Here is a 22113-nt window from a genome sequence, read left to right on the forward strand (position 1 = left end):
TGATTTTGCTATGGATGTCCGTGGGTTTCTGGTCTTGTCCTTGCTGCTTCTGTCTACAGAACACCCTTGTCTGCTTTGCTGACTCAAGGCCGCCATGTGGTTTTTTGCAGGGTAAAGAGTAGTGTCGCAGTAAAGTGTGGATTTAATGTCATTGTCAAGACTTATTACTGTTTTATAAAAATGTGAGCCTGTGAGCAGAAATGGATGCCTGCCACTAGTCACTCTTCTTTTCTAGATTGTTCAGTTTGGCATGAACGAAAAGGTCGGGCAAATCTCCTTTGACCTCCCACGCCAGGGGGACATGGTGTTAGAGAAGCCTTACAGCGAAGCCACCGCCAGATTGATTGATGACGAGGTGCGGATACTTATCAACGATGCTTATAAAAGGACAGTTGCTCTGCTCACAGAGAAGAAAGCTGACGTGGAAAAGGTAGGTGCCAGTTGTATGAATTTTTCTCTACGTAGTTTTGCAAAAAAAGTTGAAAGTGCTGGGCTGACTGGTTGGTTTATAGACACCTTGTCGCTGGTATCTGCTCATCCTGGGTCTCTCCCTTCATCCTGATGTGGTGTTGGCTCTGCCTCTGAGGCATGGGGATGCGGTGGGCACACAGGTGGGCATGGCCCAGCTCCTGGCTCCCCGGGTACAGGATTAATGAAGTCGGTTCATAAACCCAGATGCATGGCCGAAGCTGCAAACTCCCCCCGCCCCCGGCCCCCACAAGTGTCCCCAAATGCAGGGCACAGTGGCCTGGTTAGGATTTACCCTGCTCTTCACCTGCAAATAAAGAATTACTAAACTAGAGAAGTAAGAGCTGACACATGAGATCTACCTTCTGGGAGGAAGTAGTCTTCATATTTTTCATTGTTGTGCCTCATTTCAGAGCACCTACAAAAGGGAGGGATCCTTTCTAATTTGGTCGATTTCTTGCATCGAGTAAACTCTTAAGTATTTTCAGATTGCATGCAGCCAAAAATGGAATTTCTTGTTTTTTAAACATTCCACACACTCATGAGAAAAGGGCAATTGAAGAGTTTTTTATAAGGACCGCTACAGATAAAAGCTGTTCTGAGATAATGTGGTTCGCTCAGCCCCTCTTCCAAGAAGTGCACTGTGCTGGGCAGTCCCAGGAGCCCGGGTGCCTGTCAGAGTGCAGGGGTGAGGGCAGCCTGCGGCCGGGCTCCAAGGAGGAGACGGTGGTCAGGGAGGCTGGCACAGAAGGTGGGCCACGCGCCCTGAGAGACCCTCAGGTGGCAGTGGACAGGGCAAGGAAAGGAGGGCTCACTGGCTGGAACCTGGCGTGTGGAGGGCAGGGCAGACAGTGCCACCTCATCCCAACTACACGGGAAACTGAGAAACACTCCAGAGCCAGAGCTGCCTTCACGGTGATCCTGCCGCCATCCCCCCAACACCCCTGAGACTGGAGTGGAACTGTTTAAAGGCGAGTGGCAAGTGGGGCAGGAAGACCAGGCAGAGGTCAGCACAGAGGCAGCCGTAGGCATTTTGATGTTCCTGAGACGATGCTGTGGTGGCAGCAGCAGTAGGCAGAGGCAGACCTAAGACCTGGCTTGGTGACGAAATGGGGAGAATGAGCAGGAGGAGGGCTCCCAGGGCGGGAGACCCAGACACAAGCCAGGATGGGGCAGTCCTGACCAGGAGGCATTTGCAGATGGAGCTCAGGAGGAGGTCGCGGCAGGATAGAGTCTGGTGATGAAAGAAGGGAGCTCGAGGGGGTCCAGCTGCTCTGGGAGGACATGCCCCCTCCCCACAGCATGTCACCCGGTGGTTCCCCCACAAATGTCAGAGCCCTGCTGATGGTGAGACGGAGATGTTTGCAGGAGCAAAGTTGGTTTAGTATTGTGAGGATCTTGAGACGCTGCCAAGTTCCAACGCACCTTGTGTCCCTCAGAGGACAGTGAAGCTGAAGTGGGGAGCCTCCCACTGGGGCCTCAGTTACACACCTGCCACCTGCGGAGGCACTGCAGGAGCATTAGTGACCAGCTGTTGGAGCTGCCTGAGATGTATTAGCTTCTCTGAAACCCGCAGCCTCACGGGTCGCTGCAGTGTCCCCACGTTACAGATGCAGAAACTAACACACAGAGTGGAATAACTGTGCTGAAGGTCATGCAGCTGGAACCATAAGCAGGACCAGCATGTTGACCCAGGCATTACCTGTGCTGGACTGAGATGGCTGTAAGCACTCAGGGGTTTGAAGACTTAGTACAAAAAGAAGAATGTAAAATAGCTCAATAATTGTTTATGTCATTACATGTTGAAATGTTTTTGGTATATTGGGTTAAATAAAATGTATCATTGCAACTTAAGTGGTTACTTACACTATGCCAACAGGCAGATTGAGACTTTAAAAGGCCTTTATTTCTTCAGCTCTTAGAGTCACAAACAATATATTAAAAACCAGGAGTTCCCGTCATGGCTCAGTGGTTAGCGAATCTGACTAGGAACCAGGAGGTTGCGGGTTGGATCCCTGGCCTTGCTCAGTGGGTTAAGGATCCGGCGTTGCCGTGAGCTGTGGTGTAGGTTGCAGATGTGGCTCAGATCCCACATTGCTGTGGCTCTGGTGTAGGCCAGTGGCTACAGCTCCGATTCAACCCCTAGCCTGGGAACCTCCATATGCCGCGGGAGTGGCCCAAGAAATGGCAAATAGACAAAAAAAAAAAAAAATCAGGATGGTCTAGTATATTCTGGTTATGAGTCTCTGTCTCTTAGAGATGGAGATAAAAACATACATGGATAAAATATGACATCTGGGATTTTCTTAAGTAATTCAGGGAAGAGATGGAACAAAAATGGCTCTAGGCTGAGGATGATTGATAGTGGTTCCATGGGGCTTAGTTGTCCATTCTCTCTCTGTATTTTGGGAGTCACATTTGAAGTAATCCCTAACAACGTTTTTAAAAATTGAAAAGGTAGAGGAAAATTGTTTTATTATGTGGTACCTTAAAAAACATAGCCTTTAATGTAAATTGCAGACAGGTCGAATTTCTAAGTAGGGTGTTACCTGGTTTACTTGAGGCACCAAGCTACTCTGTGAGACCCATTTACAGTTTGACCTGCATGGACACGTCACTCACGTCCACACTTGTTACACACCTGCCACCTGTGGAGGTCGTGCTGCAGGAGCATTAGTGTCCTTTTCCGTGGCAGCGTGTCGTGTCAGATTTGTGCTTCAGCCAGAGACCGAAACTTGGAGATGTGTATTTCCGTTAACCTCCTGCTCATTCTCTGTGTACCTCATTGCTCTTTATTTTTTTCCACCACCCTTGAGGATTTCCTGCTCACCCTGTTTTCGTCCTTTACCCCCCGTCCATCCCCAGCCACTCATGTCACTTCCTTGAGTGTCCTCCAAGAATTTCCTGATGTTGGATGAGCACGCAGAGCTCTTCCCCTCCTGAGAAGGCAGGTGTGGCGGTGTCCTCCTCAAGGACGTCGCTCCGCAGTATCTGGGGGACAGCCTCCTGCTCTTCACCACAGCGCAATCGCTCCTGCATGGACACGTGCCCTCCTGGGGTCTCAGGTTTTTCCAGTTCTTTTGCACGTCTTGTTTTAAAATTATGTGACCATGAATATCTCCCTTCGGTGCTTAGATCCTTTGTTGGAAGGGGGTGAATAAAAACGTTATGAGCTTTGAGAGACGTTGCTGGGTAACTGTTTAACCACAGCTGTTCACCTTCCAGGTTGCTCTGCTGTTATTAGAAAAAGAAGTATTAGACAAGAATAACATGGTTGAACTTTTGGGCCCCAGACCATTTGCAGAAAAATCTACATACGAAGAGTTTGTGGAAGGCACGGGCAGCCTGGATGAGGACACATCACTCCCAGAGGGCCTGAAGGACTGGAACAGGGAGCGGGAGGGCAGCGGGGAGGAACCCGCGGGCGAGAAGGTCGCCAGCCAGGTCCAGGGGGCCAGCCCCTCGTAGCTCGTGGATCACAGGATCCCAGCTCTGGCTTCTCCGAGGCGTGCTCTACGAGTCCCTCTCAGCCAGCTGCCGGCCCAGAGGACAGCAGAGAGGAGGGCCTCAGCCAGCCCTGGGGTGGGGAGCACAGGTCCTACGCCCCTGCTGCTCCTCCTCCCTGGCGTGATGCAGCGCGTGGGGCATGGACTCTGGAGCTGCCAGCGTGGAAGGGGGGTGTTCTCCCGCCACCCCCTCTTCACTCCCACTGCCCTTCAGAGCTTCCCTCTGCGACAGCTGTGAAATTAAATTGGAGTCCTGATAAGAGTATTTTCATTTGATTTAATATTTTTTAAGATTGAATCCAGGCCACATGTTGCTATTTTGTGATGGAATGGTTTCTATAGAGAGCTGTAACATATTTAAAACTATGAATGTATTATGTAAATACGGCTTCTTTATGTCAAAAATAAAGTGTCATCACTGCACTTTTTCCTTCTAAAGACACAAAGGATCACTGATAATGCTTGAGATACTTTCGGAAAGCATAATGGAAAGGATTTAAATACTGCTTTTTCGAGAGGAGTCCTTCAAGGCTCAGGCTTGTGTATTCTCTTCAGCTCCCACAAGAGGCCTAGTAGCTTCAGGATTTGTCCCGAGGGGTGAACTCCAGATGTGAAGTGTGTTGGCACCACATGAGTTGGTGACTCTGGGGGCAGTGGCATCAGTGTGTGTCCTCACTTGGCCAGTCGGTCACGTGTGGGTCTCAGGTGGCTGTGTAGCCATAGCGGATCCGGTGGGCTCTCCACACCATCCCTGGATTACAGAGAAAGACACGGCCACTAAGCTGGGGGCCCACACCCCCGATCTTTGTGAGGCCCAGGCCAGGTGGGAATCAGAAGCTTGCTGTAATATCTAGATTATGTTGTGCTGTGGTTCCAGAAAAATCTACAGTGGTGCAAACCCAGGTCAGGACTCGGCAAAAGGTGGCGCGAGGCAGATGAATTAAGTTCTCAGATGCCGTTACCTTGACTTGAGACCCCAAATGTTCTTGCATTTTTAATACCTTTTTAGTGGCCTCCTTTAGTGTTATTCCAACTTGCTTGTGTGTCTTTGGTGCAGATAAGGATGCTGTGGGCATTGACTTGTCAGACTTAAGCACAGAACAGGGTGGCATCCCTGGAGGAGCACTGGGCTGATGGCATGTCAGGGGGCCAGGCTGGGCCCTTCTATCCTGGGACCACTCTTCCAGACTCCCCTGGCCAGGTCACAGAAGCAGCTGTTTGGACCCTACTAGTGGCATGACAGGAGCCCAGGAGCCCTGTACCTGCCTCCCTCCCAGCATGCTGAGGGCAGCTGCTGTGTGAAGCCCACAGATGAGGAGGGGCCGCATGTGCTGTCCTGCCTGGGCTCCTGGGTGGTGGCAGCACAGGTTGGGTCCGACTTGGGGCTACGCTGACCACTGGTCAGATGTGGCCCACATCTCTCCTGCACTGCATAAGGCCCTCCATGGTCAGTAGCCAGTGTGTGTATATGAGCATGTTGGGGCCTGACTAGGGCCTGGCCTTCAGCAGGCACTCAGGGCACCTGTCCCCTCCAAGGCCCAGCAGACCTAGCGAGTGTCCAGCTTAGGGGGTGATGGTGATGCCTTCCAGGGAGGAAGCAGCCCAACAGAACCTCGGTGACCAACCATGTCTGCATATCACCCCTTGGAGGTGATCTGGCCCCTTAGGGAGTATAGCTCATTACAGACACCAGGAAGTGGGATCTGTTACTCAGGAAAGAGCCCCTCCCCTCCAACACCCAAGGAAGCAGGCTGCTCCTAGAGCTGGCCCAGCCTGGCCCCCCACCCACCTGGAACTTGTGTGTCCTCCAGCTTTGGCCAGAATCCTGAAGGTTGTATTCTGTGGCTCCTCCTGCAAACTGCAGCTGACCCTCAGCCCAGCTGTTTGCAAAGGTGTTTGGGAAGGCCGAGCGCACTAGCCCCAGGCCAGATGCAGGAGATGAAAGACTTCACAGGAGTGTAAGTGCTGGTCACAAATGGGGACGTGGGCTTTTATTTGTGGGTACACTCCTTTCCCGGAGGAGCGATCTGGCCTGCCGTTAAAGACTCTCAGGCCAGCCTGAGCACCTCCAGTTGAAGAGAAGCCCCTCCCTGAGTGGAATGAGCTGTGGGGGGGTGGGGAAGGATTGTGGGGTAAGCAGGGACTGGAAGAGACTAGGGAGCAGTTAGGGTTTTATTGTGATAGGTCATTTCCAGGGTCAGTGCTGCCATCAGCTAGGAGGCAGGACCTCCAGCCTCAGGCATCATCATGGGATGAAAACATGCTATTTCTAACCCTGCTTCACAGACATGTGGGAGACGTACAGAGATGCGGCTGATGTATTTAGCCCTTCAGCCCGTTAGTTCCCTCCAGTCCTCTCGAACCTGGTGGGAGTGCCAGTTCCCTGCTCTTCTGACATCCCCCATCTCAGATGACTAACAGGACAGTCTCGCTGTCTCTGTGCAGGGCCTGTCCCCACACACTCAGACAGGGCCCCACTGGGCGGCTGGGAGGTCCAGACACACCCACGTTGAAGGACATCTGAGCCGTGGCGTCTGAGGCAGGGACGCGCCTCTACTCATTGACCTCCTCCTCGTCGTCCTCAAAAGCTTCCTCGCCCTCGTCAGCCGTGGCGTCCTGGTACTGCTGGTACTCGGACACCAGGTCGTTCATGTTGCTCTCAGCCTCGGTGAACTCCATCTCGTCCATGCCCTCGCCCGTGAACCAGTGCAGGAAGGCCTTGCGCCGAAACATGGCCGAGAACTGCTCTGAGATGCGCTTGAACAGCTCCTGGATGGCTGTGCTGTTGCCGATGAAGGTGGCAGCCATCTTCAGGCCACATGGCGGGATGTCGCACACGGCCACCTTCACATTGTTGGGGATCCACTCCACGAAGTAGCTGCTGTTCTTGTTCTGGATGGCCAGCATCTGCTCGTCCACCTCCTTCATGGACATGGGGCCCCTGAAGACAGTGGCCACGGTCAGGTAGCGGCCGTGGCGAGGGTCGCAGGCGGCCATCATGTTCTTGGCATCGAACATCTGCTGGGTGAGCTCTGGCACTGTCAGGGCGCGGTACTGCTGGCTGCCCCGGGCGGTTAGCGGCGCGAAGCCGGGCATGAAGAAGTGCAGGCGTGGGAAGGGGACCATGTTCACAGCCAGCTTGCGCAGGTCAGCGTTGAGCTGGCCTGGAAAGCGCAGGGAGGTGGTGACCCCACTCATGGTGGCCGACACCAGGTGGTTGAGGTCCCCGTAGGTAGGCGTGGTCAGCTTCAGGGTGCGGAAGCAGATGTCATACAGGGCCTCGTTGTCGATGCAGTAGGTCTCATCCGTGTTCTCCACCAGCTGGTGCACGGACAGCGTGGCGTTGTAGGGCTCGACCACCGTGTCTGACACCTTGGGTGACGGCATGACGCTGAAGGTGTTCATGATGCGATCAGGGAACTCCTCTCGGATCTTGCTGATGAGCAAGGTGCCCATCCCGGAGCCTGTGCCACCGCCCAGCGAGTGGGTGAGCTGGAAGCCCTGCAGGCAGTCGCAGTGCTCGCTCTCCTTCCGCACCACATCCAGGACTGAGTCCATCAGCTCCGCACCCTCCGTGTAGTGGCCCTTGGCCCAGTTGTTGCCAGCACCAGTCTGTCCTGGGATAAAGCAAGAGAGTGGACGCAATTCAAACAGGGCTGCAGGGTGGAGCCACACTCCGCATGTTTAAAACAGTGACGGAAAAGATGTATCAGGAAGCGTTTAGATGATACAGTGCTGCACGCTCACGAGGCAACATAATGTACAGCCAAGTGGTAAGCTGTTTAGCAAGCAAGGAGGGCTATTTAATGCTCTTATATGTCTTCAATACATAGGTGTATTACGTGTGTATATCAAATCTGGTTTTGAAACAAAGAATGTGTTACCAAAAAAAAAAAAAAAAAAAAAAAAACTAAAAAATAAATCCATCAGCTTCCTTGGCAAACTCCCTACATGTGGAACAAAAGAGACCACTGTGGCCCCACTGCTGAAGCTGACAATGGCAGGGACTTGGCTGGTCAGGAGGACACAGAAAATAAGAGGCACAGAGGCACCAGGGCCAGTCTATCCTGTGGGGCAAGGCACTGCTGGCACCACACTGAGTAGACTTCTCCCCACTTAACACCAAACTGGTGGCAACAATTCACCCCCCCCACCCCCACCCCCAGACCAGCTTCACGTGATGTCACACACTGATGTGGGAAACTGAGCTGGGAGCAGCAACACAGCCAGGGCTACCCCTTGAGACCCTCCTAGCTCCACATCAGGCAGAAGGCTGTGGGTGCCTGGGAGTGGGGCCAGTGATTCTGTAGTTTGGGGGGGTGGGAGGCACAATGTCTCTAGACCTTGCATAGTATTTATCAATGCTAAACCCTGTGGTGTCACGTTCAAGTTCAAGTCTGTAAAACAAGAACAACGGAAATTGTGTGATTCTTCAGTAAGTTTAAGATGCACTGACTGGGAGTTCCCGTCGTGGTGCAGTGGTTAACGAATCCAACTAGGAACCTTGAGGTTGCGGGTTCGGTCCCTGCCCTTGCTCAGTGGGTTAACGATCCGGCGTTGCCGTGAGCTGTGGTGTAGGTTGCAGACGCGGCTTGGATCCTGCGTTGCTGTGGCTCTGGCGTAGGCCGGTGACTACAGCTCCGATTCGACCCCTAGCCTGGGAACCTCCATATGTTGCGGGAGCGGCCCAAAGAAATAGCAAAAAGACAAAAAAAAAAAAACAAAAAACGAATCCGACTAGGAACCATGAGGCTGCGGGTTCGGTCCCTGGCCTTGCTCAGCGGGTTAAGGATCCAGCGTTGTTGTAGGTTGCAGACGCGGCTCGGATCCCGTGTTGCTGTGGCTCTGGCATAGGCTGGTGGCTACAGCTCCGATTCGACCCCTAGCCTGGGAACCTCCATATGCCGTGGGAGTGGCCCAAGAAATAGCAAAAAAGACAAAAAAAAAGATGCATTGACTGTTAGTGCTTCTTATACCAAGGGAATCACTTCTGAGGCATCTAAAGGATTCCTGAACATCAGTATGAACAGCAGCTTTTAGGAAGGACAGAAAACTGGTCCAGGGAGGGGACTGCAAACAACGCAAATAGCGAGGCATGCTCCCCAGAAGGGAAATGCACCCTAAACAAGGAGACTCCACCCCTCCTCCCCATGACCTGAGAGAGCTCAAGAAGCTTGCTAAGACCACACAGGCCAAGGTCTGGGGCAAGGCCCCTCCACATTGGAGTGACTGGGGGCACAGCATCCAGGACAGGCAAATCGGCGACCTCATCAAAGTTGGTACCACGGACCCAGCAGCTCCACCCACAGCGTGCAAAATGACAGGTTGACAGGTGCTGCCCAAGGCACAGTCTGTACAGTGAAGGGAAAGGAAGGACTGAAACAGCCAAGAACAGAGGGCCGAGAAGTCCAAGAGGGGCATCGACGCAAAGGGGTGCCAAGCGGCAGACTCAGGACTGTTCTGCTGAGGGCAGCCTGGAGTCCTACAAGGCCTGTGACCCTCAGGGGCGTTTCCTTGTCCAGGAGGTGAGTTCTCATCAAGACTCCCCCTCCCTCCCCAGGCAGCTGGCCGCTCTCTCTGGCTCTCTCTCTCTGGCTCGCGCTCTCTCTCTCTCTCTCTCTCTCTCTCTCTCTCTCTCTCTCTCTCTCTCTCTCTCTCTCTCTCTCTCTCTCTCTCTCTCTCTCTCTCTCTCTCTCTCTCTCTCTCTCTCTCGTGAGTCTGGAAACTGTCACTATCCTGCCACACCCCTCCTCTCCCTACCATCCCCACCAGGCCAGCAGGCAGTAGAGCTCAGGGCTCACACACCTCTACACCTGCACAGAGCACAGGAATGACCTCACTGAGCAGCGTGGACCGCAGGGGACATGCAGCCACGGTCAGCGGAGCCCCTCTGCTCCAGGTGCGGATCTGGCCTTGATCTCCTCCCCTCCATCCAGCTTGTACTGTTCACCTGACCTCCTCCATGTTTACAGCACAATCAGCCATGACATTTTCTCAGCTCTTGACAAAAGGAGGAAGCTGAAGGCTTCTGAAAATATTTTGCCAGCGTCTCATAGCAATAGATGTTCCCAGTTAAATATTTGGAGGTCAGGAGTTGAACATCTTCCACAATGAGAGGTTGGGACATTAACCAGTGGCTCCAGATTGTAGGAAATGAGGCTGCAAGGGATCCCCAGGACCTCTGAGCTTGCCCCCTGGTTCACCTCCAGCTCATACTGGGTGTGAGATATGTCTCAGGGCCATGTGTGCCCTGGCTCCCTTCCAGCCCTGAATCTGGAAGAGAAACTCATAGCTGCACAGAGAGGGGTGGGGTTCATCCTCCTGGTGCTATGTTTTGTCCCACAAAAAAACTCTCTCCCTGTAATAGGCGTGACTGCTATGCAATCAGCAATCTGGGTGTGTTTTATTTTGTTTTTTGAGTATGTTCATGTTTAAAACTCAAATTCAGAGAACTTTCACTTTTAAAATTGTGGTTACTTCACGTCAGTGTTTTTTTAAAAACCACTTCAAACTATATCTGAAAATGGAGTGGCACTGGTTTATTTTAATTCACCAACTCTGAAGCCAATGCGATGAACCACCATCATTCACAAGCACCTCATGCTCTTTTATTAACTGGAGAATGACTTAAAAACAACAGCATACCAAAGTATGTTCAGACATTCTGGGTTTTCTCCATTCTCTTGGCAAAATGTGTTATTTTCTTAAAATTAGCTAATAGTTAAAAATAGTGTCAGAGTTCTCGCTGTGGCACAATGGGACCCCTGGCCTGGCACAGTGGGTTAAGGATCTGGCGTTGCCACAGCTGCAGCACAGGTCACAACTGCAGCTCAGATCTGCTCCCTGGCCTCTGAACTCCAAATGCCATGGGGCAGTCGTTGAAATAAAAAAAGAAAAAAAGAACTCTCACTAATAAGCATTTCATTTAGAGAATCAAAGCACACTTTTCCCAAGGAGGTTGCTTTCCTTAAAGATGCCACCTGTGATGAGGTTGGGGTCTGCTGATTTCTATCCTAGGCTTTTCTACACCACGGGATGCTTTTAATCTTGCACACAGATTAGTTTGATGTTTAAAAAATAAGAAAGAAGAAGAAAGCAGGAAAGACAGAACCTACCGAAGATGAAGTTGTCCGGCCGGAAGAGCTGCCCAAAAGGCCCGGACCGCACACTGTCCATGGTGCCCGGCTCCAAGTCCACCAGGGCTGCCCTGGGCACGTATTTCTGAGCTGGAAGAAAACAGAGCCCCCCACGAGGGTCACTCCCTGATTCCTGGGGCAGTGTTCTTCCCAAAGCAAGTCCCACCAGCAGAGCTGCCTGGTATGTGTGAAGCAGGCCTTCTTAGCCCTGGGGGAAGGGAGCCTGGCCTGTCCAGGGAGGGAGCCAGCCCAGGAAAGTGCAGGATGGGAAGTGAAGTCTCCCCACTTCCTGCCGCCTGACTTTCCAGTTCTCTCCTGTGGGAAGTTCTCCTTTTCTAGTGCCATGAAAATAAACCTTACCTGTTGCAGAAAGCTGCGGCGCTGCACCTCTCACTCACACACATGCAAGTCTGAGCACCTGTCCCAGATGCATCCACGGGCTTTTTCCCGGGAGACTCTCTCATTTTTGGACATGTGTGGTCGTGTGGCACTTTCATCTGTAAGCATGTGCTCATGCCAACCCAGCAAGAAATGATGAGGTCAGTACGATTGCAATGGGCACTGCTCTGCAACTCCTGTCCTGCTATGCACACACCCAGACGGAAGAAAAGAGCCCACCAGGCAAGAGCCTGTACACTGGCCTTTTCTCATTGCCATCCGGGAACCTCACTGTCCACATCCTGCTGTTCCAGATCTTCTGTCATAGCTGTTTAATGAGCAAAGCCCAGTGATTTATGCATCCTGCTCTTCCCAGCTCTTATGTGGACAAGCAGCACAAAAAAAGTCATTATCTCTGGGGCTGCTGGCCCTGTCACTTTCTGGATGTTCTTTCAACGTCTTAATTTTTTTGTTGCTTTGGGAAAGGCGTGTCTCACTTTTATAAGAAACATTGTAACAGAAATAAACACATAACCACAATATATTTGTGGCTACGCAGCACCAGGGGACATTATTCTCAAACTTAGATAAACCACAGCCTGGAATTTTTACTAAACTACCCGACAGTGACCCAGAACTGTGTGTAGTCACAGTTTTCAGGGGATGTAGTCTTATTGGAGGTCTGCAAAGGGCCAGAAAAATCATTTGAGGGATTCACATTTTTAGCCAAAAATCTCTATTAAGAAATAAACTTCAAACTGGGAGGAAAAAAAGCAGGACCTGGTCTAGTAGTGACTAATCACTAGGTTGATTTCCCAGCACTAACGGTTCCGGTTTTGAGGAGCTCAGATCCCCGGGAGAGAACTATTTGAAGAGGCTATTTGAAATTAACCGACGCGGATTTCCCGCCCCAGGGCAGCGAGGGAGGAGCTGGCACCCTGAGCCATGGGCGCCCTGGGCCATCCGGAGGACTTTTCCACAGCAAACCGCCCTCGCGCCAGGCGCACCCGGATGGGAGCGGGGAGGGGATGGCCGGACCCTGGGTGGGGAGGAGTGGGGTGTGGCCGAGGTTCCCAGAGGGGATGGCCGGGGGGAGGGAGGGTGTTGCCGGGGTCCAGGGAGATGGCCGGGGACCCAGGGTGATGGCGGGGGTCGGGGCGGGGGAAGGGTGGGGTCGCGCCGCGCCACTCACACGATGACTCATTGTAGTAGACGTTGATTCTCTCCAGTTGGAGCGCGGAGTCACCCACGTAGCCGCCGGCCGGGTCGATGCCATGTTCATCGCTGATCACTTCCCAAAACTAGCAAAAGGCGGGGCGGGAGACAGACACTCAGCCCGGGACCCGGCGCCCGCAGCTCCCCCAGGGCCGGCCCAGCAGGCGGGGCGCGGGGAGCCACAGGCGAATTCCAGGCGCGTTTGTAACTCGGGCGGCTGCTCCCTGCGCCGGAGCTCAGGGAGTGCATGCAGCTGGGGTCCCGCGGTGACGCCCCTTCCTCCGCGCCGGTCCTCCTGCGCAGCCCTGGCCCGAGGGGGTAGGGACGCGGGCCGCCCACCCTCAAGAAAGCCCAGCCCGGCCCGCGCCCACCTTGGTGCCGATCTGATTCCCGCACTGGCCCGCCTGGATGTGCACGATCTCCCTCATGGCGCGCTCGACGCTCGCTGCTCCGACGGCGCCGCGACTGGGGGCTCCGCGGCTCCGAGTTCTCCACCCAGCGCCGGCCGCCCCTCCCCGGCCCTTCCCCAGCCGCCCCGGCCAATGGCCGCGGCCCGCCACCCCGGGCCGCGCCCCCTCCGCCCCCGCCGGCTGCGAGCCCTCCATAGTCTCCCCCGCCCGGCTAGGTCTTCCCCACCCCACCCGCGTCGCCCCCTCGCCCCCGCGGTCCTAGCGCCCTCCCCTTGTCACCCTGGGCCCCCTAGCAGTCCCCGTTCCTCCCTCCGCTCCTCCCTGCCTCTGCTCACCGCCCCCGGGCCTCTCTCCCCGGCACCCCGCCGCCTGCGCGCCCTGGGCTCCCCCTCCCCGGACCGTCCTCCAGGGGCCACCTCGAGCCCGCGCGGTCACAGAAGGGAGAGAAGACCCGGGAGTGAAGGGCTCCCCCCACCCCCAACACGGAAATCGGGCCGGGAAAGAGCCGATCCCTGGAGTGCCCACCCGAGCAGGTCGGGCCGGAGACGCGGCGGGCGGCTGAAGGGAAGGCTGGTGCCCCCCCTACCCCCCCGCCGACTCGTGCTGCACCTGGGAGCGAGTCTGGAGCGCCCCGGCTCTGAAGTCTAGGGGCTGCGGTCCTGCTGAGCCGATGGGGGCCGGCGGGCCCACCCCGAACCGCCCTGCGTAGGTTTCGGGACCGCAGGTCAGGGAGTCCGCACGACCCCGCCGCCCCGCGAGTTCAAGCCCAGATAGTCTCAGGACTGTGTGTGGGACACGAGAGTGAACTTTTTCGGGGTGATTCTGACCTCTGCCCCCCAACACAGCCACGGACACGGGGCTTTTTATGTACCCTCCCTCCTGTCTCTCCGTCTGGAAACACAGGTGCCATTCGGTTCTGGCGACCTCAAACCGTTTGTGATGGAGTTTGGTTAAAGTGGACACATGGCTGGATCACACACACGTCTACACAGCCTCTCCATCCGGAGTCTGGGAGGAAAAGCGCTTTGTTGGCCGAGAGCGCGCAGGGGCCTGGGCTCTCCTCTGGCTTCCCTCCTCTGGTCCACCGCTGGGTTGGAGAACCCCTTCTTCTGTTGGGAGGGAGGTGTGGACGCGCACGACTTGTGTATGGACAAGTGCAAAGCTGGAGGAGTGAGGAAACTTTAATCCTACGGAGGCCGGAGCTCGCAGGTCTGCTCTTCCGCCAAGGGATGAGCCAGGATTCCCTGCAGAAGGAGCTGAGCCCTCTCCGGCCGGAGACCACTCCGCTGGCGGAAGCTTGGTTCCCTAATTCCTTTCACCAGGTGCAGCCCTGACTCTCTGAGCTCCACCCTCCCCTGCCCCAGTGTTTGCCCGCAGCCCCAACCGCAGGTAAAGTCTGCACCGCTCGCGCGGCCCTCTGGGTTCTGAGTCCTCCTCCGCCTTCAGTCACCCCTCTCCCCCCGGCCTACCCTGGGACTGCTGCCGGCCTCCCCCCTGAGCCCCTCCCCACACACACCCCTCTGCGTCCTTATGCCTCAGGGGAGTCAAGGTGTCAAGGTCACTTCTGGGCTTGAATGAGGCTCTGGGGAGCAAGAGTCTCCCTCTGGGCAGTCAAGGGTGATGGAAGGGAATGACGCCTGTTGAGTCAGGGAAACGCAGGTTTTAGGTTCAGGCTCTGTTTCCATTTAGCTCCGTGTTACCTCAAATCCTCTTTAAAACGAAAGGATTGTCCTGGGGGCGTCCTGGCACCTCCCCTCTGCGTTCATGACGGTTCCCCCACCCCCTGAAGCTTCAGGTCAGTAGACTCAGGAAGCGTCTGAGTCCCCACGCCTGCAGAGTGGAAATGACCCTCCTTTGATGGGAAATGCCCCCAGTGGAAGCAGCCCTTCTGTAATTTGCAGAAGCAGTTTCCTTTTAGATTCTTGAAAATTCTGGGGAAATCCTAATGTGTGTGTAGTTTGAAAGAGGTGGAAAACTTAAAATTTTTTCTTCTGGGGTTTTTCAAATGTTCTCAATTTCAGGAATCAGTTTCTTTAACCTTAGGATCCCTGCCCACCCCACTCCCCCTGCAGCAGCACTGCTTCTCTGCCCTCCTGTAGGTCCACGCAGAGCATGTGAGAGGGCCACAGTTCCCGGGGCTCCCAGATCCTGACCCGAGCTGACCCAGCTTCCCCCAGCTTCTGTCTTCTGACCTCAGCACTTTTACTGAGCCTGCATGTTGCCATTGTTCAATTTAATTATTGACTCCAAGGAAATGCTCCCTTTCTCCATGTGCCAGTGCTGAGGCTGGTGTGGGAGTAGAGGGCCTGTGTTTTCTGGAAGAGCCTTTCCTCAGCTCTGGTCACCTCCAGTCCCTGTGGAATAAGCTGCTATGTGGTTTAAAGAAAGGTGTCCACATCCGCAGCCTCAGTGCTCTGCTATTTCAAAAGGCCACCTCTTCAAAGCCAGTCCTCGGATAGAATCTGAGTCTGCATGACTTGGGGCATCAGCATGGCCTTGGGGACACTGCTGTAACCTGAATTCCAGGCGGGGAGCTGATTTACTAGGGATTCCGATGGATGATCTCTGTTGGCTGGCACCCCAACTTTTCACTCAAGCACCACGAGACTGGAGGGTGAAGGTGACCAGGACTCAGAGCTGGAGGCTTCTGTACAGAACCTGCATGACAACCCTTCAAGGTAGGTGTCCTCACAGCTGTGGCAGGTGGGAGTGACAGGGTCCCATCTCTGGTTTAGGCCTGTCCTTCCTACTGATGGGGCCTGAACCAGAGCCCACACAGGCTGGACCCAGCAGCTGCAAGTCCAGATGCAGAAACCACAGAGCAAACATTCCATCCTCCTACCTTAAAGACACACCCTTGTGGAGTTCCTGTCGTGGCGCAGTGGTTAACGAATCCGACTAGGAACCATGAGGTTGCAGGTTCAGTCCCTGCCCTTGCTCAGTGGGTTAACGATCCGGCGTTGCCGTGAGCTGTGGTGTAGGTCGCAGACGCGACTCGGATCCCGCGTTGCTGTGGCTCTGGCGTAGGCTGGCGGCTACAGCTCCGATTGGACCCCTAGCCTGGGAACCTCCATATGCCACGGGAGCGGCCCAAGAAATAGCAAAAAGACAAAAAAAAAAAAAAAAAAAAAAAAGACACAGCTTTGTATCTGCAGAGCCAACTTCTGACATGGGCTTCTCAGATCCCTGGGGTCTGCCTCACCGGTGGCAGTAGGGGGGCTGGCCTCCCTTTCACCTTCCAGTTCTGGTGCTCCTAGGTCACTATCACCAGTGGGAGGAGGGGGCCCTGAGGTAGGTTCAGGGGTGTTTAGGCAGGGAGTCCTGAAGTCCTGGTGTGCGGGCAGGGGGTGGGCCCTGCAGGGGGTGCCACGCAGGGCAGGTCTGGGTGAGGACTGACCTCCTGTCTGGATCTGCCCGCAGCCCCTCGCCCTCACCCACTTCCTCCATAGTCACCATGTGGAGGAAGGGTCCAGAGCCACTGCCAGCTATGGGTCCTGGTGTGGAAAAGCCCTCACAGCTAGGGGAGGACCCTCACTGCTCCCTGGCCATGTCTGAAATGCAGGGGACAGAGGAGGTAGGGTCCCTCTTCTTCTCTCCAAATGCTGCGGGGGAAGGACCCGAGGGACCAAGCTAGGCTCTAGGACCAGGCTGGTGATGGCCACATGTGGCCGTATTTTGGCTAAACCCCCAGGTTTTGACAGCTATAATGACTTGGGACATTGTGCTTTTATGCAATGTGACTCTTGGTGGACAGAGGGCAGTCTTGGGGAAAGGGTGGCCATCCCCTGTGCCCCATGTGGGAGGGGCAGCTCACACAGGCTGGAGGTGACTTGGGAGGGGTGGGCCCTGTGGGCATTGCACCCCCATTCCAAGGACCATGACAGACTTTCAGCTCTCCTGTTGCCAAGGTGAGCCGGCTCTGGCTACAACCGGGGATGAGCAAAAAGCAGTCACTGATGGCCACAGCGCCGAGCTGATGCTAGTAAATCAAATGTGTGACGGTTGTGATCTGATCATGGAATGCGGCAAAATGTCTCACCTGTCACTGATTCAGTGGCTTCCCCAGCCCAGCTCTCTGCGTTTGTGATTTTCCCAGGCGTGGTGTCGGCTCCGGCCCTGACCACATCCTCTGATACTTGACCAGTGTGCCCATCTTCAGCTTGTTCCAGAAGGAAGGGCCCTGAACCAGGTGACAAAACCTGGGGTCTAGTCCCCAGCAAACCCCTGACAAGCTGTGTGACCCCCTGAGCCCGTTTCTTCCTCTATAGCACGAGGGGTTTCAGACCCTCCAGCCCAGGCTGGCTGCACGCCAATGCCCGTGGCCCTCGCCTGGCCCCTGGTGGACACGCCAGGCTCCCTTGCCCCGTCCCTTGTCTGGAACACGTGGCAGCCTGTGTGTGCTGGGGGCAAAGTCAGCCAGGAGTGTGGAGGGGACGCGGGTGCTGGATGGGGCCGGGGTCTTTGGCTCTGGAGAGTCCCCATCAGAGGCTGAGGTGGAGGAAGAAGGTGAAGAGGCCCGCCTTTATGAGGATTTTTTTTAATGGAAGTAGTTGTGTTGATTTCTGCTGTACAGTAAAGCAATTCAGTTATATATATATTCTTTTTTTCATATTCTTTGCCTTTATGGTTTAATCACAGGATATTGAGTACAGTTCCTTGTGCTATACAGTAGGACCTTGTTGTTTCTCCAACCTATATATAATAGCTTACATCTTCTAACCCCAACTTCCAAACCACCCAACCCCCAACCTCCTCCCCTTTGGCACCCAAAAGTCTGTTTTCTGTGTCTGTGAGTCTATTTCTGTTTTGTAGATGTTTATTTGTGTCATACTTTATTTTATTTTTTATTTTTTTTTTGTCTTTTTGCCATTTCTAGGGCCGCTCCAGCGGCACATGGAGGTTCCCAGGCTAGGGGTCAAATCGGAGCTGTAGCTGCCAGCCTACGCCAGAGCCACAGCAGTGCAGGATCCGAGCCACGTCTGCGACCTACACCACAGCTCACAGCAATGCAGGATCCTTAACCCACTGAGCAAGGCCAGGGATTGAACCCACAACCTCATGGTTCCTAGTCGGATTCGTTAACCACTGAGCCACAACGGGAACTCCATTTGTGTCATATTTTAGATTCCACATGTAAGTGATAGCATATGGTATTTGTCTTTCTGATTCACTTAGTGTGATAATTTCGACTGCATCCATGTTGCTGCAAATGGCATTATTTCATCATTTTTTGTGGCGGAGTAATATTCCATTGTAAATATGTACCACATCTTCTTTATCCATGCCTCTGTGGATGGACATTTAGGTTGCTTCCATGTATTGGCTTTTGTAAATAGTGCTGCTGTGATCGTAGGGGTGCATGTGTCTTTTTGAGTTAAGATTTTCTCCAGATCGATGGCCAGGAGTGGGATTGCTGGATCATATGGTAGTTCTATTTTTAGTTTTTTGAGGAACTCCATACTGTTTTCCACAGTGGTTGTACCCATTTACCCTCCCACCAATAGTGTAGGAGGGCTCTCTTTTCTCCAAACTCTCTCCAGCATTTATTGTTTGTAGATGTTTTAATTATGGTCTGATTGGTGTAAAGTGCTACCTAATAGTAGTTTTGATTTGCATTTCTCTAATAATTAGTTGAGCATCTTTTCATGTGTTTTTTTGGTTATCTATATGTCTTCTTTGGAGAAAGAAATGTCTATTTAGATCTTCTCCCCATTTTTTGAATGAGTTGAGTGTGTATTTTGGAGATGCATCCCTTGTCATTCGCATCATTTGCAAATTTTTTCTCCCATTCTGTGGGTTGTCTTTTCATTTTGTTTATGGTTTCTTTTGCTGTGCAAAAACTTTTAAGTTTAATTAGGTTAAAAATAATCTATATTATTTTTCCATTAAAAATTAAAGGAAGAGTTTTGCAAGATAAAAAGTTCTAGAGATCTGTACACAACATGAATGAACTGGACACCACTGAACTGAACACTTAAAAATGGCCACAATGGTGCATTTTAAAGTGATGTACTTTTTAGCACAATCTTTCAAAAGGGTGGGGGAAGAATAGGCAAGTTTCAGGAAAGTTGGAAAAGATTAAAAACTAACAATAGATAAAATCTAATCCCCAAAGACCATTAATTAATGAATAACACTTAGACACTTTTCCTGCTGTCCTCTCGCAGCTCTGATGCCCCCATCCCCAGGAAGGCCTTACAGACACCACAGGTCCAGGGAGGGGGACGCGATGGGGGGGGATATTCTCCCTTCGCGTTGGCCCAGCTCCCCTGGGCCCTTCATCTGCACCCTTGCATGAGGACTGTCCCCAATGGCTTCAGTGGAACGTCCTCTTGGGGATATTGGGCACATAGCTTGCTTGCTGAGAGAGGTCAGTGCTGCTGGGGCTCTGGGGTCAGGCAGGTGCACTGAGCTTGGCTCTCCCCACAGGGCTCGGGGCTGTAACTGCAGTCTTGCAGGATCCCCGGCAGCAGTGGTAGGAGTGTGAAGTTCCTCTCTTGGAGTCTGGCTCATACCCCATACGCATCTATCCGTCTGGATTGTAGAAGACAGCCTTGCTCACTTTAGCCCCTGGGGCTATAAAAAAATTAAGTCTGCATTAAGGAAAATAGAAAGTGACCTAGTGATGATGTATTTGGAAGGTAGGTTTGGGGGTGGGTATGATGGAAGAATTTATACTCAGCCACTTTTTGTTTAAAATTCTGCTGTGTCACAATAGGATTGGTGTTGTCCTGGGAGCACTGGTACTTGGGTTTGATTCCCTGCCCGGCACAGTGGGTTAAGGATCCGGTTTTGCCACAGTTGATGCTTAGGTTGAGACTGGGGCTCAGATCCAATCCCTGGCTCGGGAGCTCCATATGCCGTGGGCCGGCCAAAAGTGAAAAATAAAGAAGGAAAGAAAGAAATAAAAATAAAATAAAGTGTTGACCTAGTGAATAGAAGAAACAGCAAGTCGCATCCTTTAGTTGGGAAAGAGAAAGGAAGTCACGGGGAGAAAAGAGAAGATGGATAGAGGGGGAGACAGCACTGTGCTGAAATTCAGAGAAAATGCAATGTCTCTATGGGAACCGTGCCCAGGACCCTGTCCTGCTGGGAGCCTGCTGGCGGCGGCAGCCAGGAGAGCAGAACGACAAGATCAGGAGTGCTCCTGTTGTAGGATACCATTTGTGTGATTAAGGATGGCTCACTGAGGAGTTCCAATCGTGGCTCAGTGGTTAATGAATCCGACTAGGAACCATGAGGTTACAGGTTTCCATCCCTGTCCTTGCTCAGTGGGTTAAGGATCCGGTGTTGCCGTGAGCTGTAGTGTAGGTCGCAGATGCAGCTCGAATCCTGAGTTGCTGCGGCTCTGGTGTAGGCCAGCAGCTGCAGCTCTGAGTGGACCCCTAGCCTGGAAACCTCCATGTGCTTCGGGAGCAGCCCTAGAAAAGGCAAAAAAAAAAAAAAAAAGGATGGTTCATTGATTTATTCCCTCTTTTCTTCAACAGCTATGGAGTCCTGACTATGTTCTGGACACTCTTAGAAAAGCATGAAGGAGGCTGCCCGTGAGTGGGTGAGGGCAGGCTTGTGGAAACACGCTGAAGGAAGATTCAGCAGGGCCTGTCTGTGCAGGCAGAGCAGGCTCCCCAGGAAGGTCGGGAGGGCTGGCTGGACGCCTGGACCCACTGTACTCCTGACAAGCCTGACAAGATGTGAGATGCTCCGTCCAGGCCGCAAGGCTCACACAACTTCCAGCCTGTAGGGCAGAGAAGCTGCTGATGCACCCAGCCTGGGGCAGAGACCCAGACCTTGCAGTCAGCTAGGCTGAGCTGTGGCCCAGGGACCGGGAAGGTGTGGCTTCCTGGCTGTCCCGGCCCGCCTGGCCCGCCCGTCCATCCAGAGGTAGCTTCTAGCGCCCAGCTGGCGGTGAATCCCACCAGCATTTGCTGATAAATATGATTTAGGCTACAGCTGTGACCACTGATCAGTTATCGTCATCCTCCTCTGCCATATCATTTGTGGAAAAGATTCTATTTTGTGTGTCCCTGCTTGGATTCAGTTCAGTTGCTCTGCGTCACCCCCACCTGCAGGTGGAAAGCTCTGACTTGCCCTTTCTCTGGTCCTAGGTCCCTGTTGGATGTGACAGCACCGTGTGGGTGTGTCAGAGCTGAACTCTTGTCTTCGGCCCCCGTGTCTCTCCCAGCCACTCACTCGCCAGGCTTCCAGGGCCAGCTGTCTCAGTATTCCTTGTTCAGAGTTTTACCTCCTGGGCTGGATTACAGGTTCCTCGGGAGAGGCTAGACTTCCTATGTGTTGTCTGTAATCCTCAGCACAAGACTAAACATGCAGTTGCACTTGGTAAGCACTTGTGAATAAAGGAAACAGAGAGGCAGAATATTTGCGGATCCAAGGACTTTCCTTTTCTGAAAGGGGAACCCAGAATGCTATGATGGGAAATGAAGGAAACTGTAACAATGCCTCCCTAAACAAAGATGTTTCCACCAGGGTTTTTCAAAGTTCAGATGGTGCTTTTAAAAGAGAATCCTTCACAGCTGATTATGATTCACCAGGTATTTGCCTGAATTCCTTTCCTATCACTGCTCCCGCAGGACCAGTTAGGAATCGAGCTTTGCATCTGGTGGTGGTGGTGGTGGTGGTGGTGGTGGTGGGTGGCAGAGGGCAGGTGGGAAGGTGGCCAGCCTGCCTTCCCTCCTTGCAGCTCCTCTGGGGTGGACCGCGCTTGCATGCTGACAGTTGCTAGGAGAGCACCCAAGGTAAGATACGTTTGGACACAAAGCCCTGTGAACTCTTATTCCTCCTCCACAGGCAAACCCCGGGGCTATTTCCAGAGTCAAACGCATTTCAGCCAAGCCCACCCTCGCAGCTGTCTCAGCTGTTGTCAGGAATGTGGCCCCAGCTGGCCCAAGACTCAGCAAACATCCCTCCCCACCCACCCGCTAAGTACATGTGTGGCCAAGCCCCAGATATGGGCTGCGTGGCTCGCACCCCCACTCGGGGGAA

General features: G+C 53.4%; 2 protein-coding genes across 3 annotated transcripts in view; one reads left to right on the forward strand and one right to left on the reverse strand.

Moving 5' to 3' along the window:
* Positions 1-4420, forward strand: part of AFG3L2 (AFG3 like matrix AAA peptidase subunit 2) — a 31050-nt gene extending 26630 nt beyond the window's left edge. Inside the window, exons 16-17 of one of the 2 annotated variants that reach the window (XM_084964078.1) lie at positions 236-430; positions 3334-4420. In XM_084964078.1, coding sequence (XP_084820204.1) covers positions 236-430; positions 3334-3354 — 216 coding nt within the window. In that variant the 3' untranslated portion in view covers positions 3355-4420. The remainder of the gene's footprint in view (positions 1-235; positions 431-3333) is intronic. The other variant, XM_021096024.2, reaches the window with a different exon arrangement.
* On the reverse strand, positions 4232-13170 carry TUBB6 (tubulin beta 6 class V). Its single transcript, XM_021096031.2, has 5 exons — positions 13075-13170; positions 12681-12789; positions 11090-11200; positions 5793-7591; positions 4232-5128 (listed from the first exon to the last, which is right to left on the reverse strand). Exons 1-4 carry the CDS (start codon positions 13129-13131, stop codon positions 6528-6530), a joined length of 1341 nt encoding a protein of 446 aa, XP_020951690.1. The 5' UTR covers positions 13132-13170; the 3' UTR covers positions 4232-5128; positions 5793-6527.
* Between the last annotated feature and the right edge of the window lie 8943 nt (positions 13171-22113).

Source organism: Sus scrofa, chromosome 6 (genome assembly GCF_054392235.1).
Source record: "Sus scrofa isolate SSC_HxYL_T2T_F1_AM1 chromosome 6, Sscrofa_HxYL_maternal_Yorkshire_Landrace_v2.0, whole genome shotgun sequence".
Lineage (NCBI taxonomy): Eukaryota > Metazoa > Chordata > Mammalia > Artiodactyla > Suidae > Sus > Sus scrofa.